General features: G+C 30.0%; 1 protein-coding gene across 1 annotated transcript; it reads left to right on the forward strand.

Annotated features, from left to right (window-relative positions):
• Positions 1–17,089: 17,089 nt before the first annotated feature.
• LOC129891631 (kaempferol 3-O-beta-D-galactosyltransferase-like) lies at positions 17,090–19,104 on the forward strand. Its single transcript, XM_055967046.1, has 2 exons — positions 17,090–17,693; positions 17,898–19,104. The coding sequence occupies exons 1-2, from the start codon at positions 17,210–17,212 to the stop codon at positions 18,770–18,772; spliced, it is 1,359 nt and encodes a 452-aa protein (XP_055823021.1). The 5' UTR covers positions 17,090–17,209; the 3' UTR covers positions 18,773–19,104.
• Positions 19,105–20,240: the final 1,136 nt, after the last annotated feature.

Genomic DNA, 20,240 nt, shown 5'->3' on the forward strand with positions numbered 1-20,240 from the left:
AAATTTTGTGAAGGTTTTAATGATTCTGATACATATCATTTATGTATCAGACACATAATGTCTTTTTAAAAGGAATTTTTTTGGAGATTTTCTATTTCTGATACATCATGTTTAAGTGTCAGTTTCTGTTGTTTTAATTTTTAATGATTCTGATACATATACATTTATGTATCAGATACATAATGTCTTTTTCAAATATAATTTTTTGGAGATTTACTATTTCTGATACATCATGTTTAAGTGTTATTTTATGTTGTTTCAAGTTTTAATGAAGCTGATACATATCATTTATGTATCAGATACATAATGTCTTTTTCAAATGCAATTATTTGAAATTTACTATTTCTGATACATTATGTTTAAGTCTCAATTTCTGTTATTTCAAGTTTAATGATTCTGATACATCTACATTTATGTATCAGATACATAATGTCTGTTTCAAATGTAATTTTTTGAGAATTACTATTTCTGATACATCATCTTTAAGTCTCAGTATTTGTTATTTCAAGTTTTAATGATTCTGATACATATATATTTATGTATCAGATACATAATATTTTTTCAAATGCAATTTTTTGGAGATTTACCATTTCTGATACATTATGTGTAAGTGTCATTTTTTGATGTTTCAAGTTTTAATGATTCTGATACTTCTACATTTATGTATCAGAATATAATATATAACTGTTTCTGATACATCTTCTGTATGTATCAGAATCTCATCTCATGGTTTAGATATTTTAATGCATATGATACATCGTATTTATGTATAAAGTTCAAGTTGTATTTAACCATTTTCATGCCAATGCAAGAAATGAAATACGTCATCAAGAAGATCCCGTCCCACCCATTGAGATTCGGAACGGCATATGGGGCTAATTTTCTTGATGATTTTGAATCATCAATAGGTGAAGAAGGTATAAAGTTATTTAGGATGGAATTTCTATTCCAAATACTGGACTACATGCCGAATTCTTCCGTTCAAGATATGCCACACTATTGTGGAATTTTGGTTGTCGAAAGGCCAAGGATGGTTATGTTAGCGATACCGAAGATCCTAAAAATCTAAGAGAGATTTCATATCTTCTAGTCAAGGAGAACCGATGGACGTCGAGTAGTTTTTTTTTGAATTTTGTATTAGAAGAATGTACAATTACCAGACTTTTAAGTTTTTCTCATGTATGAAACTCTAATATAAGATGAAAGTTTATATATCATATTATCAAGCATCAAACTTGACTGCTTCTTGATTCTGATACATACTATTAATGTATCATATTCTAATGTATAAAACTTGACTGCTTCTGATACATATTGTTAATGTATCATATTCTAATGTATAAAACTTGACTGCTTCTGATACATACTGTTAATGTATCATATTCTAATTTATCAAACTTGATTGTTTCTGATACATACTGTTAATGTATCAGATTCTAATTTATCAAACTTGAATTCTTCTGATATTGTATATGTATCAGCATCTCATGTATCAAGATTTAGTGATTCTGATACATCTTATTTATGTATCAGAATCTCATTTATCAGCTTTAATGAATTTGATTCATCTTGATTATATATCAGATTATCATGTATCAATATTTAATGTTTCTGATACATCTTGTCTATGTATCAACACCTCATGTATCAACCTTTAATGTGTCTGATACATCTTGTTTATGTATTAAAATTCTCATGTATCAAAATATAATGATTCTGATACATCATGTTTATGTATCAGATTCTGATACATCTCATGATTCTGATTGAATTTTTTTTTCGCACTGATGCTCTGTTTTTAGAATTTTCCTTGATCTTCATAACTATTTTGTTCTTAAAAGGATTCTTTACCTTATTTAGCACTTTAATTGATTGAAACAATCAATCATAACTTAAATTACGTTACTATCCATAAATAACTCACAAGCATTAATTATTTTACACCCAAAAACTGATGTATCAGGAAGGTGAGTAATGTATCAGAAATTTGAAAAAAAAAGGGAAATCGGGTAATTTAAGAAAAATGAGGGATACATTGTAATTGAGCTTTTTCACTATGGGATTTAGGTAAAGTTTACATTTTTAAAAATAGCAAACTTTAATCTTTAAATAGGATTTCTTAGCTATATTTTTAATATTTGCAAAACACAATTATATTTTTATTCATTATGCCTCCAAATTCTGTATTTTTTCTCGTGATGCATACAAAAAAAAAAAAATACAATCTAACTGATTGTAGTAAATTGAGTATTATATTTGATAAACTCCCTTAATTTACTCCCTCATTATTCCTGTTACAAAGAGGACTCTAGATTCCTCATTATCTCTCATCTTCCATAAAATTCAAAAACTCATCAATTCTCTTTTTTTTGTTTTTTCTAAAAAAATCAAAAACATTGATAAATCTAACAAGGAAAATTGGAGCAGTTCATCATGGCTCTTCCACCATACTCTTATAAAACGACGCTCGTTTGGAGACATCACAGTTGTTATACAAACCAAAATTGTTCAGAAAATAACTCCCTATTTCCCCCTCCAAAAATGGTGTAATTTGTATTTCAAATCATAGTTGAATCTTTGTTATTCATCATTTATTTGTGTAAATAGGAATAATTTCGAATACAAAATTATGAAATTTATACGTCGAATAAGTTGTGAATACAATTTTGGTATACCATTCGAATTCTATATTGAATGTTTTTTAATTGGGATTCCTTGTTAATATATATGTTCAAAGATTCGAATACAAAATTGTACATTATATAAAGTTGAATTTGGATACAACTTTGATGCTTTAGTGGTGAATTAAGTCCGGAATACAAAAAATATATATTTTTATATAGTTGAATTTGGATACAACTTTGATATTTTGGTGGTGAATACACTTCTGTAATTGAACTAAGAATGTAATACAAAATAAGCATAGAATACAAATTAAAATTGAATTAAAAAAATATTTATAATACAAATAAATTTGGGATATAAAATAATTTTAGAATACAAGTAAATTTGGGATACACATAAATCTTGAATACAAAAAAGGTATTTCTAATACAAGTTAGTTGAGGATACAAATTAGTTTGTAATACAAATGAACTTTTTATATAAGTAATTTTGAAATATAAAATGTAAAGCTGGAATACAGAAAAAGGTGTTATGAATATATGTAAGGTAGTAATACAAGAAAAAATTTAATATACAACTTGGTTTGTAATACAAAATGAGTTTATAAAATGCAGTTAAGTTTGGAATATAAATATATTAGTATAACTTGAAATAATGATACATTTAATTCGATGGAGAGATATGAGTGAATCAGAAGAGAGAGAAAGGGGGGGATTTGAGGAGAGAGAGTGTAGTTGAGGGGATGGGAAAATAGGATGTATTTTAGAATTATAATTAAAACCAAATATTTTGCTATAAAAACACATATAGTATTTTTTAATAATATTTTTAAACTATAGTTATTCTATATAAATAAGTTGATAATTTTGCCTAGTTCCATAATTTTTCCAAAAAAAAAATATGTACAACCATGCTATGATAAAAATAAAAAAAGGACCTAAAAACATAATATTAATCTTTTCTTGTATTGGTTCTTGATTTCCACGCCCTTTTGATACACTTTAAGCTCTTGATGTCAAGTGAAAATCCTTCCATGCAATGAGCACTTTTCAGACTTGCATCATTCTCTCCTTTTTGAAAAGAATTCGATCTCGAATTCGAACCTTGCAAATCATACATGAGAATTAGTACACAAGCCAAAAAATAAGCTTCCAAACAAATTACATATCATTCCCAAAAATGCACACTTTTATGATAGAGCCAAGGATCATGAAATTTCAAAAAAATCAACTTTTCAAGCATAATATCAAGAACTTGACTCAATAGTATACCGCAATCATAAAATAGCTTAAAGAAGTCAATAATTTTAAATATTAGAACTTTCAAGTAAAAAATAATTTCTTCAACAACTTGAACCAAGTAGTACCTCAATTTACAATTTGATTTTACTCTTCTAACCATAAGATTAATAGAACTAACAATATCACTCACAACCCTTAAATGCAAGTAAGCATTTCCGGATCAAACACAAATATCAATCTCAAAATATTTTTAAATTGCGCACTTAGTAACTCACAATATGAATCAAATAGCAACATTAAATAATCTTCACTAATCATAAAAATATTGCTATTGTAAAGATCAAAGGCATAGAAATTTATATGTCAATTTCACACTAAAACTCTATTAATGATAAGAAAAAAAAATTATGAAATGACTTACTAATGATAGAAATGGGTATGAACAGACTCAAAGTAATATAATGTAAGATAAAATTGAGCAATTTCGACTAATACATGTACCCTATCATTTAATATAAAATATTATTTAATCTTTTAAAGGGATACATCTTGTAATGTGCTTATCCAAAAGCAAATAAGTTAACTTAGCTTGGGGCGAAGGTGGAAGTTCATATATGAATTCGATCGAGTTCAAAATTCCTAAAATTAAAATTTTAATTTCTTTCTGATTTAATCAGTAAATTTCGAATATCGAATAACTAAAAAAAAATAATACAAATTAATATATTCAATGATGCAAAGGGGTATATATCATCATTTTAGTTGGTTATCTAACTTTGAACTAAAAAAATAGCTAAACAAATGAAACAATGATATTTTTTTATCATAATTAATTAAGAAACATTCTAGCTAGGCTAGAGTTTTTCTTTTATCCTTTGACTCAAATCAATATTTATAATGCATGGCCTGTATATGTGTATAAGATTTAGTCATTTTAATGGTGATGGTTGTAAACCAAAAACAAAAATGAATTAAAAAAATTCTTTTATTTAGTAAAAAAATATTAAATTTTCAACATAAATCCAAGTCGTCTTTAGTAAAAAAGATTTTATTCTTAAATATAGCTTCTTCTTTTTTTTTTTCATGCAAATTCAGATTAATTGAATCCTAAAATGAACGGAAGAGCAAGTTGTTATTATAAAAAGAAGAAACTTTGTATGAAAATGTCAAATATATAATGGTCTTGAATGGAAGGTAGGACTGTTCACAGTTTTAGTTAAAATTAAAATCAAATCGAAAATTTAACCAAATCGAATAGAAAAACCGATATTTGGTTTTGTTTGGTTTAAATTTGAAAAACCGATAATATTTGGTTTGGTTTAAATTTGAAAAACTGATAATATTTGGTTTGGTTATGATTATAGTAAAAAATAACCGAATAAATAATCAAACCAAACCGATAATTATATACATAAAATTTATAATTATTTATATGTATAATATTAGCTTTACATTAATAATTAAAGATATTTTATACCTTTTAATTATTAATTTAATTTTGATCTACTTATTTTTAAGGCTCATGTCTTAAAAGAATATGTCCAAGTCCAACAATCCAAGCCCAACTCTAAATTCTAATAATCGTAAGCACTAAGCATCATAAGGGTAAAACGTAAAAACCCTACTATCTCTTTTCCTTTTAAGCTAAGGAAGATGGTCGAAGTACTTTTGATTATATTATGGTACTTTTGTTTGTATTTTGGAACCTCTGTTTGATTTGTTCTTTAAAATCTAAACCGCGTTACAAGTTTGGTCCACCTGATTTGCCTTCAGCATGTCTTTCCCTCAATATGCAGCAAAGTCCGTCCTTGTGGGCCGTGAGAAAAAAGAACTTCATAAGGGCCGTGAGAAAAAAGAACTTCATAAGAAATTTGAAGAATGTAGAGAAGGATTTTTGAATTGTCCCGACTAGTCATAAACCGAAAAATCGAACCAAACCGACAATAACCAAACCGGTGGTTATTATTTTACTTGGTTTGGTTATGATTTTAGACATTTAAAAACCGATTAAATTGGTTTGATTATGATTTTAATCAATAACCGACTCAAACCGAACCATAAACACCCCTAATGGTAGGTGGAGGACTTAACAGTCAATCTTCTATCTTTCAGAGTCAAACTTAAACTTTTTTATTTTTAATAATATCCTGTCTTATATATACCTAATAAATAATTTCAATATTATATATATAGTGTAACGTTTTTGGAAAAAGAAATTCGGATGAACACTTTATGTCTCTGCTGAAATTTAGTTCATGAGAAGTCCAATAACCCTGTATATTAGTATGTTATGATGAATTTGATAGTACTAAGTTCTTCTCATTTTTAAAGACTATGCTATGATTATGATCATTCTTGTTGAGAGTATTACCTAGCACCGAATTAAACTAGTGGCGATTACCTAGGTCCTAGAACTACGTGCCCTCGTAGGACTGTGCCTTAATTGAACCCTAGGTAGTGGATCAACATATAACTCATGTTTATGGTCCTTATATAAGCCCTAAGTAGTTTTTAAATTAAGTTTATTTCTCCATAATGTTTTTTTATATTTAGTTTCTTTTGGTTCATTTAAAATTTTAATGTATTTTAAACATCAAATTTATTGATGTCTAATGCTATTTAAATATTAAATTGAGTTGATTTTCATGAAATAATGTAGAAGTCTATGCATATTGGAAAATACTTACCGTTGCTATTCATTCAAATACATAGTTAATTATTTAGAAAATTAATTTCAACACTTAAAACTAACCACATTTGATTATGGAGAAGAAGTTGATGCTTATTTGATGACCATAGAGAAATAGATTGTGTTGGATCAAAAATTGAAGAAGTTTTAATTGATCTTTTTGTTTGCCCCCAATGTTTAAATAATTAAAGAGTTAAATTATTATGATAGATATGACACAAGATAATTATGATTTGTGAATTAGTGATTATTATTTGTTATTGAACTTTCTGGCATGAAAGTCAAGGCAGAAAAAACAGACAAGTTCCTATAAGTTGGTGTTAAAATACTAAATAGTGTTCTAATTATAATTGCTCACAATCCTATTCCAGATGAAGAATAGTGTTCGAAGTGAAAATTTTATTAGTAAAGTTTTACACTTTTGTGTATGTATGATAAAATCAAGCTATTCCAGGTTATCCTTATATTGTATATATTATGGAGTTTTAAATACTAATTTTGTTGGATCAAAATATTATAGTCCTAAAGATTGTAACTAATTTAGTCGGACCAATGTCACGCCCCGAGAGAGTACCCTAGGCGTGCCGACACTCAGAAATCATCTATGGCTTCCGAGAGAACCACTTGGTCTCATTACTCATTTGTTCATCAGCGGGAGACTTAACAATACTAATGTGAGCTTGTCATCATCAACATCAAAGGAAAAATAGATAATTCTTAGAAGAAGTAATTTCTAAGGAGAACTACTCCGATTAAATCATCAAACTCTGTCTATGAAGCCTCTAATACTCTTAGATGGTGCCAATGACATGTCCATGACTACCTTAAACGAAACGTAATATTCAAAAATAATAAAAGGATAGAGAGTTCTTCCAAATACAAGAAGGACTTACCAAATAGCTGAAAAATAATGATCTTCAACGATACGCCTGTTGAGGATCTCTAACACCTGTATCTGCATCATAAAACGATGCAGGTCGAATGACGTCAGTACATGGAATATAGAGTATGTAAAATGGCAGAAAGGTATGGACATATATCAAGAAATTTCTCTCAGAAAAACTCAACTCAGAACTCAACATCATCTCGACATTAATATGTAATGCAAATTTAAAATAATAATAAGAAATGCTTACTCAGTTGGGAGTTTCTCTAACCGACAATCACTTATGAGCTAGCGATGATACAACGAAGCGATGTCGTTGCCACATCCATCCAATACCTTGCCAGGGTAAAGAACCTCACCATCTTGGATCCACTCATCAAAGTCCTCTTTTTGGGACTTAAGAGGCATAGCCTCCATCCTACGCTGCTACGTAGTTCTGGGGTTTGAGTCAATTAAACTCTTACCCAACTCGGTGCTCAATACTACCAAAATATGTGCTCATATTAATCTCATCATCTAGTATCATTGGACTTTAATTTAATCAAACTCATCTCATTACCTCTTCATCAATCATTATACTTCAAAAACATCATTTACATCTCATCAAAACATCTTGCTCAAAACATCATTTACTCAAATTCATTTAAACTCAACTCTTTTGCTCTTTCAAAACTCAATAAAATACATATATAGTATTAATTCATATCACTCTTTTTATCAATAAAAATATTAAAAAGCCAACATCTTTACTCAAAATATGTGTAAAAATATTCATGAACATCAAATTAATTAGGATTCATGGAAAAGTAGCCATGAACAATAATTCCAATAATATGAGAGATAACAATAATAATAATATTAATGCATAAATATATCTAACTCAATAGAAGAAGAATTAATTCATTAAGAATTTAAGATTTGGATAAAACTCAACTATAACTCAATTATAATGAATTTAAATATTGGGCGCATGGACGAACTCAATCCAATGTTATGAAAGCCTTACATACCTCAAATCTGAAGCTTTACTCCGAATTGGAATAATCTTGGACCCCTAGCCTTTTCTTCTCGACGGAGCATTTTGTGTACTACCCGGAATATAAGAATCACCGGATTAGTATTTTTATACTACTAAAACTAAAACTATATTTAAGAATGAGTAAATAAGTATATATAGATAAGAGTTGCTTAAGAAAGCTTGATGAATAAAATGAGGAAATAAGGTGGGTATTTACAGGTGGAAAAGAGAGACCTAACAATAAATAAAATAATTATAAAGAAAAATCTAAAAAATTTAATGGAATATATTGATGTTATGGGTGATGTCAAATGGAGGACTATTGATGTCATGAGTGATATCAAATGTATCTAGATCTTTCCATGGTAGGTGAAATAAGTTATCTTTGACAGAATACTCTTTTTCAAAGCTGCGTTTGAACAAGATAAATTCCTTATTAGGATTTGGTGTCTTCATAAGAATTATAGATATAAAAGTCTAATTTCATGTCGTTTAAGAATCAAACAATTTGGAGCATCCTACAGTGAGATATGAATTTTCTTCTACAAACACTCTATTTCGTCACAATACACTGTCTTACAATAATTAATTTATTTGACTTACTTAACTTCCGAAACTTAACATATGGTCTCACAAAAGTTGTAGGTAATCATGTTGTGGTTACTCAAAAATTTGGTTCACCTAATTTGGACCATCCTATGAAAAGTTATGCCCAAAATACAGAGGTTGTATTATTTTTCTCGAGAATTGAAATACCGACGTACAACATTTTAGGGGTTGTTACAACCAAAATTTATATGTTTTGTATATAGAATTAAAAGAAAGATATTCTAGCCTATGGTTATGTCATGATCAGAATCCGAGTGTGATGACACCTGTCTTTTTCCATCAGACAATTCAGCCTAAAATCCAACATTTACGAAAAATAAAGCGAAAACAGTTTAAATAAGTACGTAATAAATCAAAAGTGGAAGTCTTTCAACTTAATACCCTCAAAGATTGGTTGGCACATGTACAAGCCGCTAAAGAAAACAAAACTAAAATAAAATACAAGTCTCAATATGTGCTCAACTCTCAAATAGAGTAAAACATAAAAATACAGAAAATTTGAGAGTCTGCTAATACCGATAGCCACCTCTCTTAGTCCCATGAAAGCCTCAAATGATCTGAAGGAATGGATGATCAAAGTCCAGGCTCAGAACCTACACAAGTGTAAAAGGAAGGGTAAGTACCAGACAACACGGTACCCAACAAGCTAACTAGTAAAACTAAGTAAATTTAACAGGATACACGAACTCTTTTCCAACCCAATCGAACCTTAATAACTACAACTTATACAGAAATTAGCCCAACCTAACAATTCATACTAAAAAATTTAATAAGGTTCAGATCACAGCTAAATATCACAAGATATAACGTACAAGTAATCACAAGTTACATATAAGCATCAAGTTTGTCACACAGATATGCAGAATATGTATATGCACACTCAATGATCATGTATGTGTGCAATCGCCGGCAAAGACCTCGGTATGATAATCTCTGACCAAAAATGACCTCGTTCTCACAATCTCTGATCGAAAATGACCTCGGTCCCACAATCTCCCACCGAAAATGACATCAATAAAATAATCCAGCCGAAAATGACCTCGGCAATATAATTCCATCGAAAATGACCTTGGTAATATGATCATGCCGGAAATGACCTCGGTAATATAATCTCACCGGAAATGACTTTTGTAACATCTCCTAAAAACGTTGTATACGATGTTTTAATTTTTGCCTAAACATGATACAACCTCTGTATTTTAGGCATAACCTTTCATAGGAATATCCAAATTGAGTGATTCAAATTTCTGAGTAACCACAAGATCATTACCTACAACTTTTATGAAGACAATATTTTAAGATTCTGAATTTAAGTAGGTCAAATAAATTAATTTTATAAGGTAGAATGCTGTGACGGAAATGAGTGTTTATAGAAGAAAATCATATCTCACTGTAGGTTTATACAAATTGGTTGATTCTTGAACGATATGAAACTAGACTTCCATATATACAATTATTATGAAGACACCAAATCCTAATAAGAAATTTATCTTATTCAAACGCAGTTCCCAAAAAGAGTATTCTGTCAAAAATAACTCATTTCACCTACCATAGAAAGATCTAGATACATTTGACATCACTCATGACATAAATTGTCCTCCATTTAACATCATCCATGACATCAATATATTCCACTAAATTTTCAGATTTTTTTTTATAATTGTTAGGTCCCTCTTTCCCACATATAAATACCCACCTTATTTCCTCATTTTATTCATCAAGCTTTCTCAAGCAAATCTTCTCTCTATACACTTCTTTACACATTCTCAAATATAGTTTTAGTTTTTAGTAGTGAAGAAATACTATTCCGGTGATTCATATACTCCGGATAGTACACAAAACGTTCCGGCAAGGAGAGAAACTAGGACTCAAGAGTGTTCATTAAGTCTTTCGGTACCAACTAAAGCTTCGGTTTCCAGGTATGTAAGGTTTCAATGAGAGTATTCCTTCCACTCTCATGTCTAAATTATTTTGATTATATGATAAATTATGTTTATTTTCTTTAAGCTTTACTCTAAGTTATGTGGTGTTTATCCATGGGTTCTTCCACCCATGTAGTCCAAAAACTCTTTAAATTAAATATCTTGATTTCAAGTAATATTTTCTTATGTTAATTCTTAATTTTACTTAATAGTATGAATCATGGTTAAACTAATGATTATTGCTCTATTTTGATGCAACATAATTTCATATGTATGAATTGATGGTTTACAAGTAATTCTTTTATTTATCTATTTAAAGGTTCTTGAAATTTATGGTGGGTTGTTTAAAGCATGGTTTTTAATTAATGGATTTCAAAGTATTTATGTATATTTATTTACATACATATTTGCAAGTTGAAGTGATTTGAACCCACCTAGTTTTACTATGTTTTTAACAAAGTTTGACTTGAAAGCTTTGACTCCAAATAAATATTTATGAAAGCAATATCTATGATAAAAAATGGAGTCTTATGAAATGAAAGAATGATGAAATGATATGAATCATGGATTCTTTATACAATAAGGACAATTCTTGCATATTTGAATTATCAAATGTTTAATGAGCTATTCTACAGAATATGATGTTTGAATTCTCAAGTTATATGCGATGAATATTTTGAAGTATTAAACTATTCCGTGGGATTGACTTAGCACCGAATGAGGCATTGAGGTGAGATTCGGTAAGGGAATCCTAGTAGCAACCCCTTGTCTCATTAACTATGTGCCAACATAAGAGCCCTTGTAGGCTTAGGCTAATGGATCCATAAATAGCCCTTAAAGTTAAAGTTAAAGAAATGAATGAAGTTGACGGAGTTCTACTTGACAAGTAGTCTCCTCGGCCAACGTAGGGGGTTATGTTGGATTCCATGTAATAGCTCGCATGATCTTAAATGTCGGTTATGGTTAATTTCTCACAAAATAAAGGTTTTAAAGGATATCTATATGATTTATTATGCATACATTAAATTATGTTCCATATTACATAAATGTTTTTAATGTTTCCTCAATGTTCATGCATCCTTACATACTTAGTATATTCAAAGTACTAACGCATACTCTTTTGCCTACATGATATCACCATGTAGGGATCAGTGCTCTTCCTCGTTCTCCTCCACGTGGCTAGTTGATATTCCATTGAAGACTACTTTTGGTGAGTTTCCATGTTCCGGGAACAATACTCCTTTATCTTTCTAGTTTATGATATGTTAAGATATTTTACTATGGAATTTCTTCTATTATGATTGAGGGTGAGCTAGGGACTTGTCTTAGCCCCATTAAATCTAATAGTTAGAGGTATTGTTGGACATATGTAAGTTGAAGATTTACTATTATGATTTCCGCTTGTTTATCATCATTACCTATGAAAGGCTAAAAGAATGTTAAGAGGCTTGATTGAGGTACTTTCGGGTACCTCATTCGCCATGTCACGTCTAGGCCCTAGGCTTGGGTCGTGACAACTTTAATCCCAAAAATCATGTACCTCTCATCATAGTGTTGCAGAATCAATGCAATCAGCATGCTCACACAAGTAATGAGGAATAATCAATATAATCAATCTGCAATCATCCTTAGACTATCAAGTATTTCATCAAATACACATAGATATCTAGATCATGGTATACAATATTTAAATCTCTACAATACCATACATCATCTTTTATTAACCCCGTTGATTAATTTAGATTAGTTCATATCACAATTCAACCCATAACCTCATCCCCATTATTCCCCAACACATATACAAAAAGGAAATTCGAGATTCTAATAGATTCACGGAGTTTTAAGAGTCCACTTGCCTTAACCAATACGTGATCAATCAATCCATGTGAGATTTCTCCTTCCAAATATACTTCGAATCGACACAATCTAATTACTTAGTGTTTCACAATCAGAAACTAAGTCCAATGGCACTAACAACGAGAAATTCGGGAAAAAGGGATCAAAAGTCTCAAATTCCATTTTCGAAAATAGAGGTTTAAATTCAGAAATTTTTGGATGAAATTGTTCCTCATAATCTTTGGAACTCAATGGCGAAAACTGTTTCGAAAAACTAGCTTAATTCAGGTCACAATCACCATTTAAGGAATTTCTCAAAGTTCATGAAAAAGGGTCATTTTCACCGATTGAAAACCTCAAATTCATGTTAAAATCAATAATTAATCATTGGAAAATGAAGAAGTAGAGTCAATATAACTTACCCAATGCAATCCTACAAGAAATCCCTTTCCAAATTGCCCCTACCAAGCTCCAAAATTCAAAAATGGTGAAAATAAAATAAATCCCGGCCAAAACCCTCTCAGATGTCGCTTAAGCGACTAGAGTTTGCTTAAGCGGACCCTCGCTTTCACGACCCCCACCTCATCGCTTAAGCGATCAGGGGGTCGGTCGCTTAAGCGAACTTCGCCTAAGTGACCCCTGTCGCAAAAGTGGAGGTCCCTTTAGTGACACTCCCCTCGCTAAAGCGAGGCCTGCACCAGAACACAACAAAATCTCCAAAATTCACCAAGTCTCAAAGTCTTCGAATGACCCTCGGGATTCGATCGAAACTCCGTATACACAAATCATATATGCAACCCTATTAAATTCGACGTTCCAGAATCATTGAAATTCGATTTTGAGGTCTCCTTGACCCGAAATCTAAAAAGTCGCAACTAGACCAATTCAAACCTCAAAAAGATCAAAATGCCCTCAAAACTTTCAAAAAATACACAGGAACTCTCCCTAGATCTAAAATCACCCTCTGAATCCAACAGAGTCATCAAAATTCAATTTCGAGTATCCGATCCTCAAACGTTGACCAAAGTCAACCCTATTACCAAAAGCTCAAATATTTTCAACTCAATACCTCAAATCCACGATTATAACGAATCTGATTCCGTCAACTCTCTTAGATCAATTTCAAAATTTTGAAACTAATAGAATTGATCAAATTCCATTTCGAAATTCAGAAAAGACTCATTTATGTCATATGTTAAAAGTTTGTCTCATTTATGCCATTGACGTTTGAGAAAAGACTCATTTATGCTATTATTTTTTAACTTCAATTTTGCAGAACCATCTAAACAATTTTTAACACTTTTCAATTGGAGCTTACGATCAAATTTACTCTTTTTACTTCATTTTCTTGAAGAACACCAAGAACTACTAATTTTCAACTTCTTCAATTTTTCACACAATCATCTCAAAATTCAATAATACCGTTCATCTGGGCAAGATATCAATAGCGGTCGAAAAGTCTTATCTTAGCCATAGCCCATAGGTGTGTTTTAGTCAATACTAAGATAGTAGGATGATGTAAGCTGAAATCTCAATAATTACTTTCACACAAAACAAATATATAATTTCACATTCTAAAGTTGTTTGGTTCTCGCTTTGGAATTCGACAGCTCAAATCTCAATAATTACTTTCGCTCTCACACACATATATATAATTTCACATTCGAAAGTTGTTTGGTACTCGCTTTGGAACTCAACAGTTCAGATTCGTGTCAAGAAGTCTCACTTGAAAAGTAAAGGTACTATATCAAAATCGGCATTATTCTCAAGATTCAAATTCAAAACTTTTAATTAAAGATGCAAATATATTTATCATCCGCAACAACCAAAACATTTGGTGGTTGAATAATTACTAGTTACAATGTATCGAATGAGTCATTATGACCAATTTGAGTGCTTAAGGACTATAATTATCCATCCATAAAATGGTTTTTCTTGAAAAAATTAATTATGTTTCATGTGGCAAATTATGGAAAATGATTATATTCCTCACACAATTATAATATTGTAGCATGTGCACTTGAGGCATGATTCTTAAGAGTTAGACATATGGATAACAATAAGATCATATCTTTATATTTATCTTTGTTTCTCGTTGTCTTCAAAATATAAATCAATGTATATTAATCAAATACAATAAAAGTAATATTATTTTGAAAAATTCTTTTTTTTTCCAGATTTCGACAATGATTCTTCCACAGATATTTTGAAAAATTCAACTACAAGTATAGTAATATTTTTAAAGAGTTCGAACAACATAAATATCAATTCGAAAACAAAGTAGACCACCCAACGAATTCTTGGTTGTAGGATATATATTCAGAGAAAAATTCATAATTTAAATTTTTAACTTTTATGTTCTTATTACTAAAGACTTGTATATTTGAAATTATAGGTCTACAATTTAATATTTATTGGAATTTTGATATATATATATATATATATATATATTACATGTCGAAAATGTTAAATTCAGTTAACCTCAGTAATAATACTCAAAGAACATCCATTTAATGGCTATTAATATTGACCATCAATATATATTATATTCCAATGAATGTCTTATAATATATCGAAAACGGAAAAGGGTCGCCTTTGCTCCTTCTTTCCGGAGCCCACTAACGGAAAACTTGAGATAATTCTTAGTTGCGTGGAAGTTAGCGTCTTAAAGAAGAATTATTTGAAATGGTATAAAATGTCCTATATCCATTTATTTGACCTAAAATATCTTTAACATCCATCTTTAGGTCTAAAAATAATATTTTCTTTAACGAAAAAAGATATTTTAGGCCCAATAGATGGACGTGGGACATTTTTGTCCCATTTCCAATAGTTCGAGGGCATTTTAGGCTCTTTTCACAGAATTTTAATTAAATAATTTGAACAATTTTTTTAAACATGTGGCGGCCATCTATTGGTTACAATTTAATTATTTGAAATTAATTATAAATCAAAATTTATTTAACAGAATTTTAATTAAATAATTTGAATAATTTTTTAAACACGTGGTGTTTATCTATTGTTTATAATTTAATTACTTAAAATTAATTATAAATCAAAATTTATTTAACGGAATTTTAATTAAATAATTTTTAAACACGTGGCGGCCATTATTGGTTAAAATTTAATTATTTAAAATAAATCATAAATCAAAATTTATTTAACAGAATTTTAATTAAATAATTTGAATAATTTTTTTTAAAAACGTGGCGTCCATCTATTGGTTACAATTTAATTATTTAAAATTAATTATAAATAAAAATTTATTTAACAGAATTTTAATTACAAGAAATGGCCTAAAATGCCATCGAATTATTGAAAATGGTACAAAAATATCCATCATCCATCTATTGGGCCTAAAATGCCCTTTTACATTAAAGAAAATGTCATTTTTAGACTTAAAGGTAGATGTCAAAGACATTTTAAATTTAATAAATGGATGAAGCTCATTTTTATACCATTTTAAATAATTTAAAGACATTTTAGACTTTTTTCTCTATTGAAAAATAGCAAATATTTGATAAAATAATTAAGGTGCACCAGGTCGTTTTTTCAACAACTAGATATGTCAAAATTATCATTTTCTTGTTGGATTTATTTTTGCATGAAGAGATAGGAAAGTATATGTGGGTAAAGAGAAGACAACGGGTTTGAAAGACAACGGGTTTGAAAGAGAGATTACATGAAAAACACGTGGCAATAAAATCCAGTGGTATTTATTTCCAACCACAAAAATAAGTTCCCACTTTATCTTTTATTGGGTCTACACAATAATCATGAAAATGAAATGACGATCAATAAAAACAAATTAAAATAGGAGAAGAATATTTATATTTTATTTTATAATTTTTTTTGTCGGGAGATAGTAATACTTTAATTTTAATTTTAATTAAGTTTAATAATTTATTTAATTTTTGTTAATTAAGATGAAATGTTTTGTCTATGTGGAGTGTAATGTGACAAAAAATTTTAAATGAAAGAGAAAGTACAATACATAAACCATGATGAGAGAAAAATAAAAGAGAGATATGCGTTTCTCAAACTAATAAGTGATAGTTTAAATATGAAATTCACACTTCTAATAATTTAGATATGAAACTCAAAAAAGAGAGATATTTTGATGTGTTTTTTATCCTTCTCTCAAGTTATCACTGTGTTCATTTATCATCTAAATTGCAACCATTCAAAAAAAACGAGAAAATCTCCTATTATAAAGCATCTTTTTTACCCATTATAGAAACTTATAGGCCAATATTTTTTTTACTAAACAAACTTTTTCTTTAGATCTTTAAAACAAAACAAGAAAAACATAAACTAAATCTTTACTCTTCTCCGTGATATTTTCATTCTATATTCTCCATAAACTCCTCCAAGAAAAAAAAAATGTCCAATTACCATGTTGCTGTTGTAGCATTCCCTTTTGCAACACATGCTGGACTTTTATTTGGACTTGTCCAAAGGCTAGCAAATTCTTTACCAAATGTGACATTCACATTTTTTAGCACTAACAAATCAAATTCTTCCATTTTCACTACTCCTACCGCACAAAAAAATCATCATAATAATAACATTAAGCCCTATGACATTTCTGATGGTATTCCAGAGGGTTACGTGCTCGGAGGTATCGAAGAGATTATAGGATTATTTTTCAAATCGGCGAAGAAAAATCTACAAAATGCTATAGTTGCTGCTGAGAATGAGTCAGGGAAAAAAATTACGTGTGTTATGGCTGACGCGTTTATGTGGTTTTCCGGTGAGATGGCTGAAGAATTAAATGTTAGTTGGATTCCGGTATGGACTTCTGCGGCTGGGTCACTCTCCGTCCATGTAGATACCGATCTAATTAGAGAAAATGTTGGGATACAAGGTATGTACATAAAATATTTATACGTAAATACGATAATAACAACTTATAGTGGATTAGATTTGATGTAAAATGTGATGTTTATAAAATAAGATAATGAAATACATTATTAAATCAAGTTGATTCTTTTCATGTTTCCGACTAAATTTTTGAACAAGTGATAAGTCTATTTTTTAAAGTATGACCAATCTTTTTTTTTCTTAACAGGAATTGATGGACGTGAAGATGAAATTTTGAAATTTATTCCAGGATTTTCTGAATTAAGACTTGGTGATTTGCCGGGAGGAGTTGTCTCGGGAGACCTAAAATCGCCATTTTTAATGATGCTTCACAAAATGGGGAAAACCATAGGAAAAGGTACAGCCATACCAATAAATTCATTTGAAGAATTAGATCCTTCAATTGTCCAATATCTCAAGTCAAAATTCAACAATTTCCTTAATGTTGGCCCTTTTAATTTAACTTCACCACCACCCTTAGCAAATAGTATAGACAAAAATGATTGCATTGAGTGGCTAGATAATCAAGAACCAAACTCTGTGGCATATATTGGATTTGGCACTGTTGCAACACCACCACCTAATGAGTTAAAAGCTATGGCTCAAGCACTTGAAGAAAGAAAAATTCCATTTCTTTGGTCAATTAAAGAGAATTTTATGTCACATTTCCCAGAAGGGTTCATGGAAAACACAAGAGATTATGGTAAAATTGTGCCATGGGCACCACAAGTACAAGTTCTTGGACATAGTTCAATTGGAGTTTTTATAAATCACTCTGGATGGAATTCGGTTCTGGAGAGCATAGCTTCTGGTGTGCCTATAATTTGTAGGCCATTTTTTGGAGATCATCATTTGAATTCTTGGATGGTTGAGAAAGTTTGGAAAATTGGAGTGAAAATTGAAGGTGGGGTTTTTACAAAAAGTGGTACAATTGAAGCACTTGACTTGGTTTTGTCAAAAAAAAGAGAAGAATTGAAAGAACAAATTGGAATGTACAAAGAACTTGCTCTAAAGGCTGTTGGACCAAGTGGGAGCTCAACTCGAAATTTCAACAAATTGGTTGAGATTATCACCTCTTGTTAGTGAAATTATGATCTTCTTGAAAGGATTTTCCAATGATTTATACTATGTGCTATTGTAATGAATTAATTTCATTTCTATATGTGTATCATTAGTTGAGCCGAGGGTCTTTCGGAAACAGCCGTCCTACATTGGTAGGAGTCAGGTCTGCGTACACTCTACCCTCCCCAGACCCCACGATGTGGGATTTCACTGGGTTGTTGTTGTTGTTGTTGATGTGTATCATTAGTTACTTGAATTGATCATCAATGCTTGTCCATGTAACATTAATCAAATTGAAACTCGGAACTTTCTGATCGATCAACAACAACTCTTATCATTGTGTCGATATAATATACTCTCTCTGTTCAGTTTGTGTTGCATACTTTCCTATTGTGATATGTCTCCAAAAGAGTATTACCTTTATGTTTTTAGAAGCAAAATTCCTTTTTTGTTCAATTAAAAACAATTTTGTGTCACTTTTCCCAAAAGGGTTCTTGGAATAAAACAAGTGAGTGTGGTAAAATTGTGCCAAGTTCTTGGAAATTATCACCTCTTGCTAGTGAAAGTATGATCCTCTTGAAAGGGAATTCAATGATTTATTACTATGTGTGTTTGCAATACATTAATAAATTCCATTGATTTGTCATTATTTATATTTAGTAATCATCAATGCTTGTTCATGTAATATTGTCTTCCTTTCTTTGGGGAAAATATCTTGTTAGATAAGTAATTAAATTAAAACTCCTGACCTTTTAGCCCTACAAAAATAACTTTTACCATTATATCAAGACTCACCTCATATAAATACTTGTGTTCAAAACAATGCTTAATTTCCATGAGTTTTTCACTTTTGTAGAACCATAGACTAATCGTTGAGATAAATATAAGGTATGGAAAAATTCGAAGTCAACTTCATAATAGGCAATGTAGTAGCTGATCTTTTGGTAAAGCAGCCACTTTATTAGTTCAAAACTTTCCAATGCCAGCTACTGTTATGGCAGACTTGAAAATAATTACTAGCACTTTTTAAAAATGTATTACAGCTAGCATTTGTAATAAGGATGACAATGAGGAGAGACAGAGCAATATGGGTGGAAGTATATGCTAGCTCCCACAAGCACAAACACCGAGTAATTTTATTTATTAAAATTTGAGCGAATGAAAAAAAATTATCTAATATTTTTACTTAGATCCAACTAATTTTCATCCAAATAAATTAAATTATGGACAAGTTAAATCATGATCCGTTTATTGAATCGAACCATTTTAACTTGCTCAAGCTTCACCAAAAGTGCTCATTTACCACTTCTATTATTCATCCCTAAGCACCAACATGGCATCCAAGGAAGCTTGCGTCCACCTTCAAGAGTACATGGCATCCAAGGAAGCACCAATATGTACTCTAATTTCAAGAGTACATATTATCTCCCACCAATATAAAAATCAATGGATGTATATTTTGTTTAGTTTGATTTTAATAATTTAAAAA

Source organism: Solanum dulcamara, chromosome 6 (assembly GCF_947179165.1).
Source record: "Solanum dulcamara chromosome 6, daSolDulc1.2, whole genome shotgun sequence".
Lineage (NCBI taxonomy): Eukaryota > Viridiplantae > Streptophyta > Magnoliopsida > Solanales > Solanaceae > Solanum > Solanum dulcamara.

Excerpts from the sequence above, each read along its gene's own strand:
- LOC129891631 (XM_055967046.1), top strand. The coding sequence starts at position 17,210 with ATGTCCAATTACCATGTTGCTGTTGTAGCATTCCCTTTTGCAACACAT. Across the intron at positions 17,694-17,897 it reads AGAAAATGTTGGGATACAAG|GAATTGATGGACGTGAAGAT; the intron begins GTATGTACATAA and ends TTTTCTTAACAG.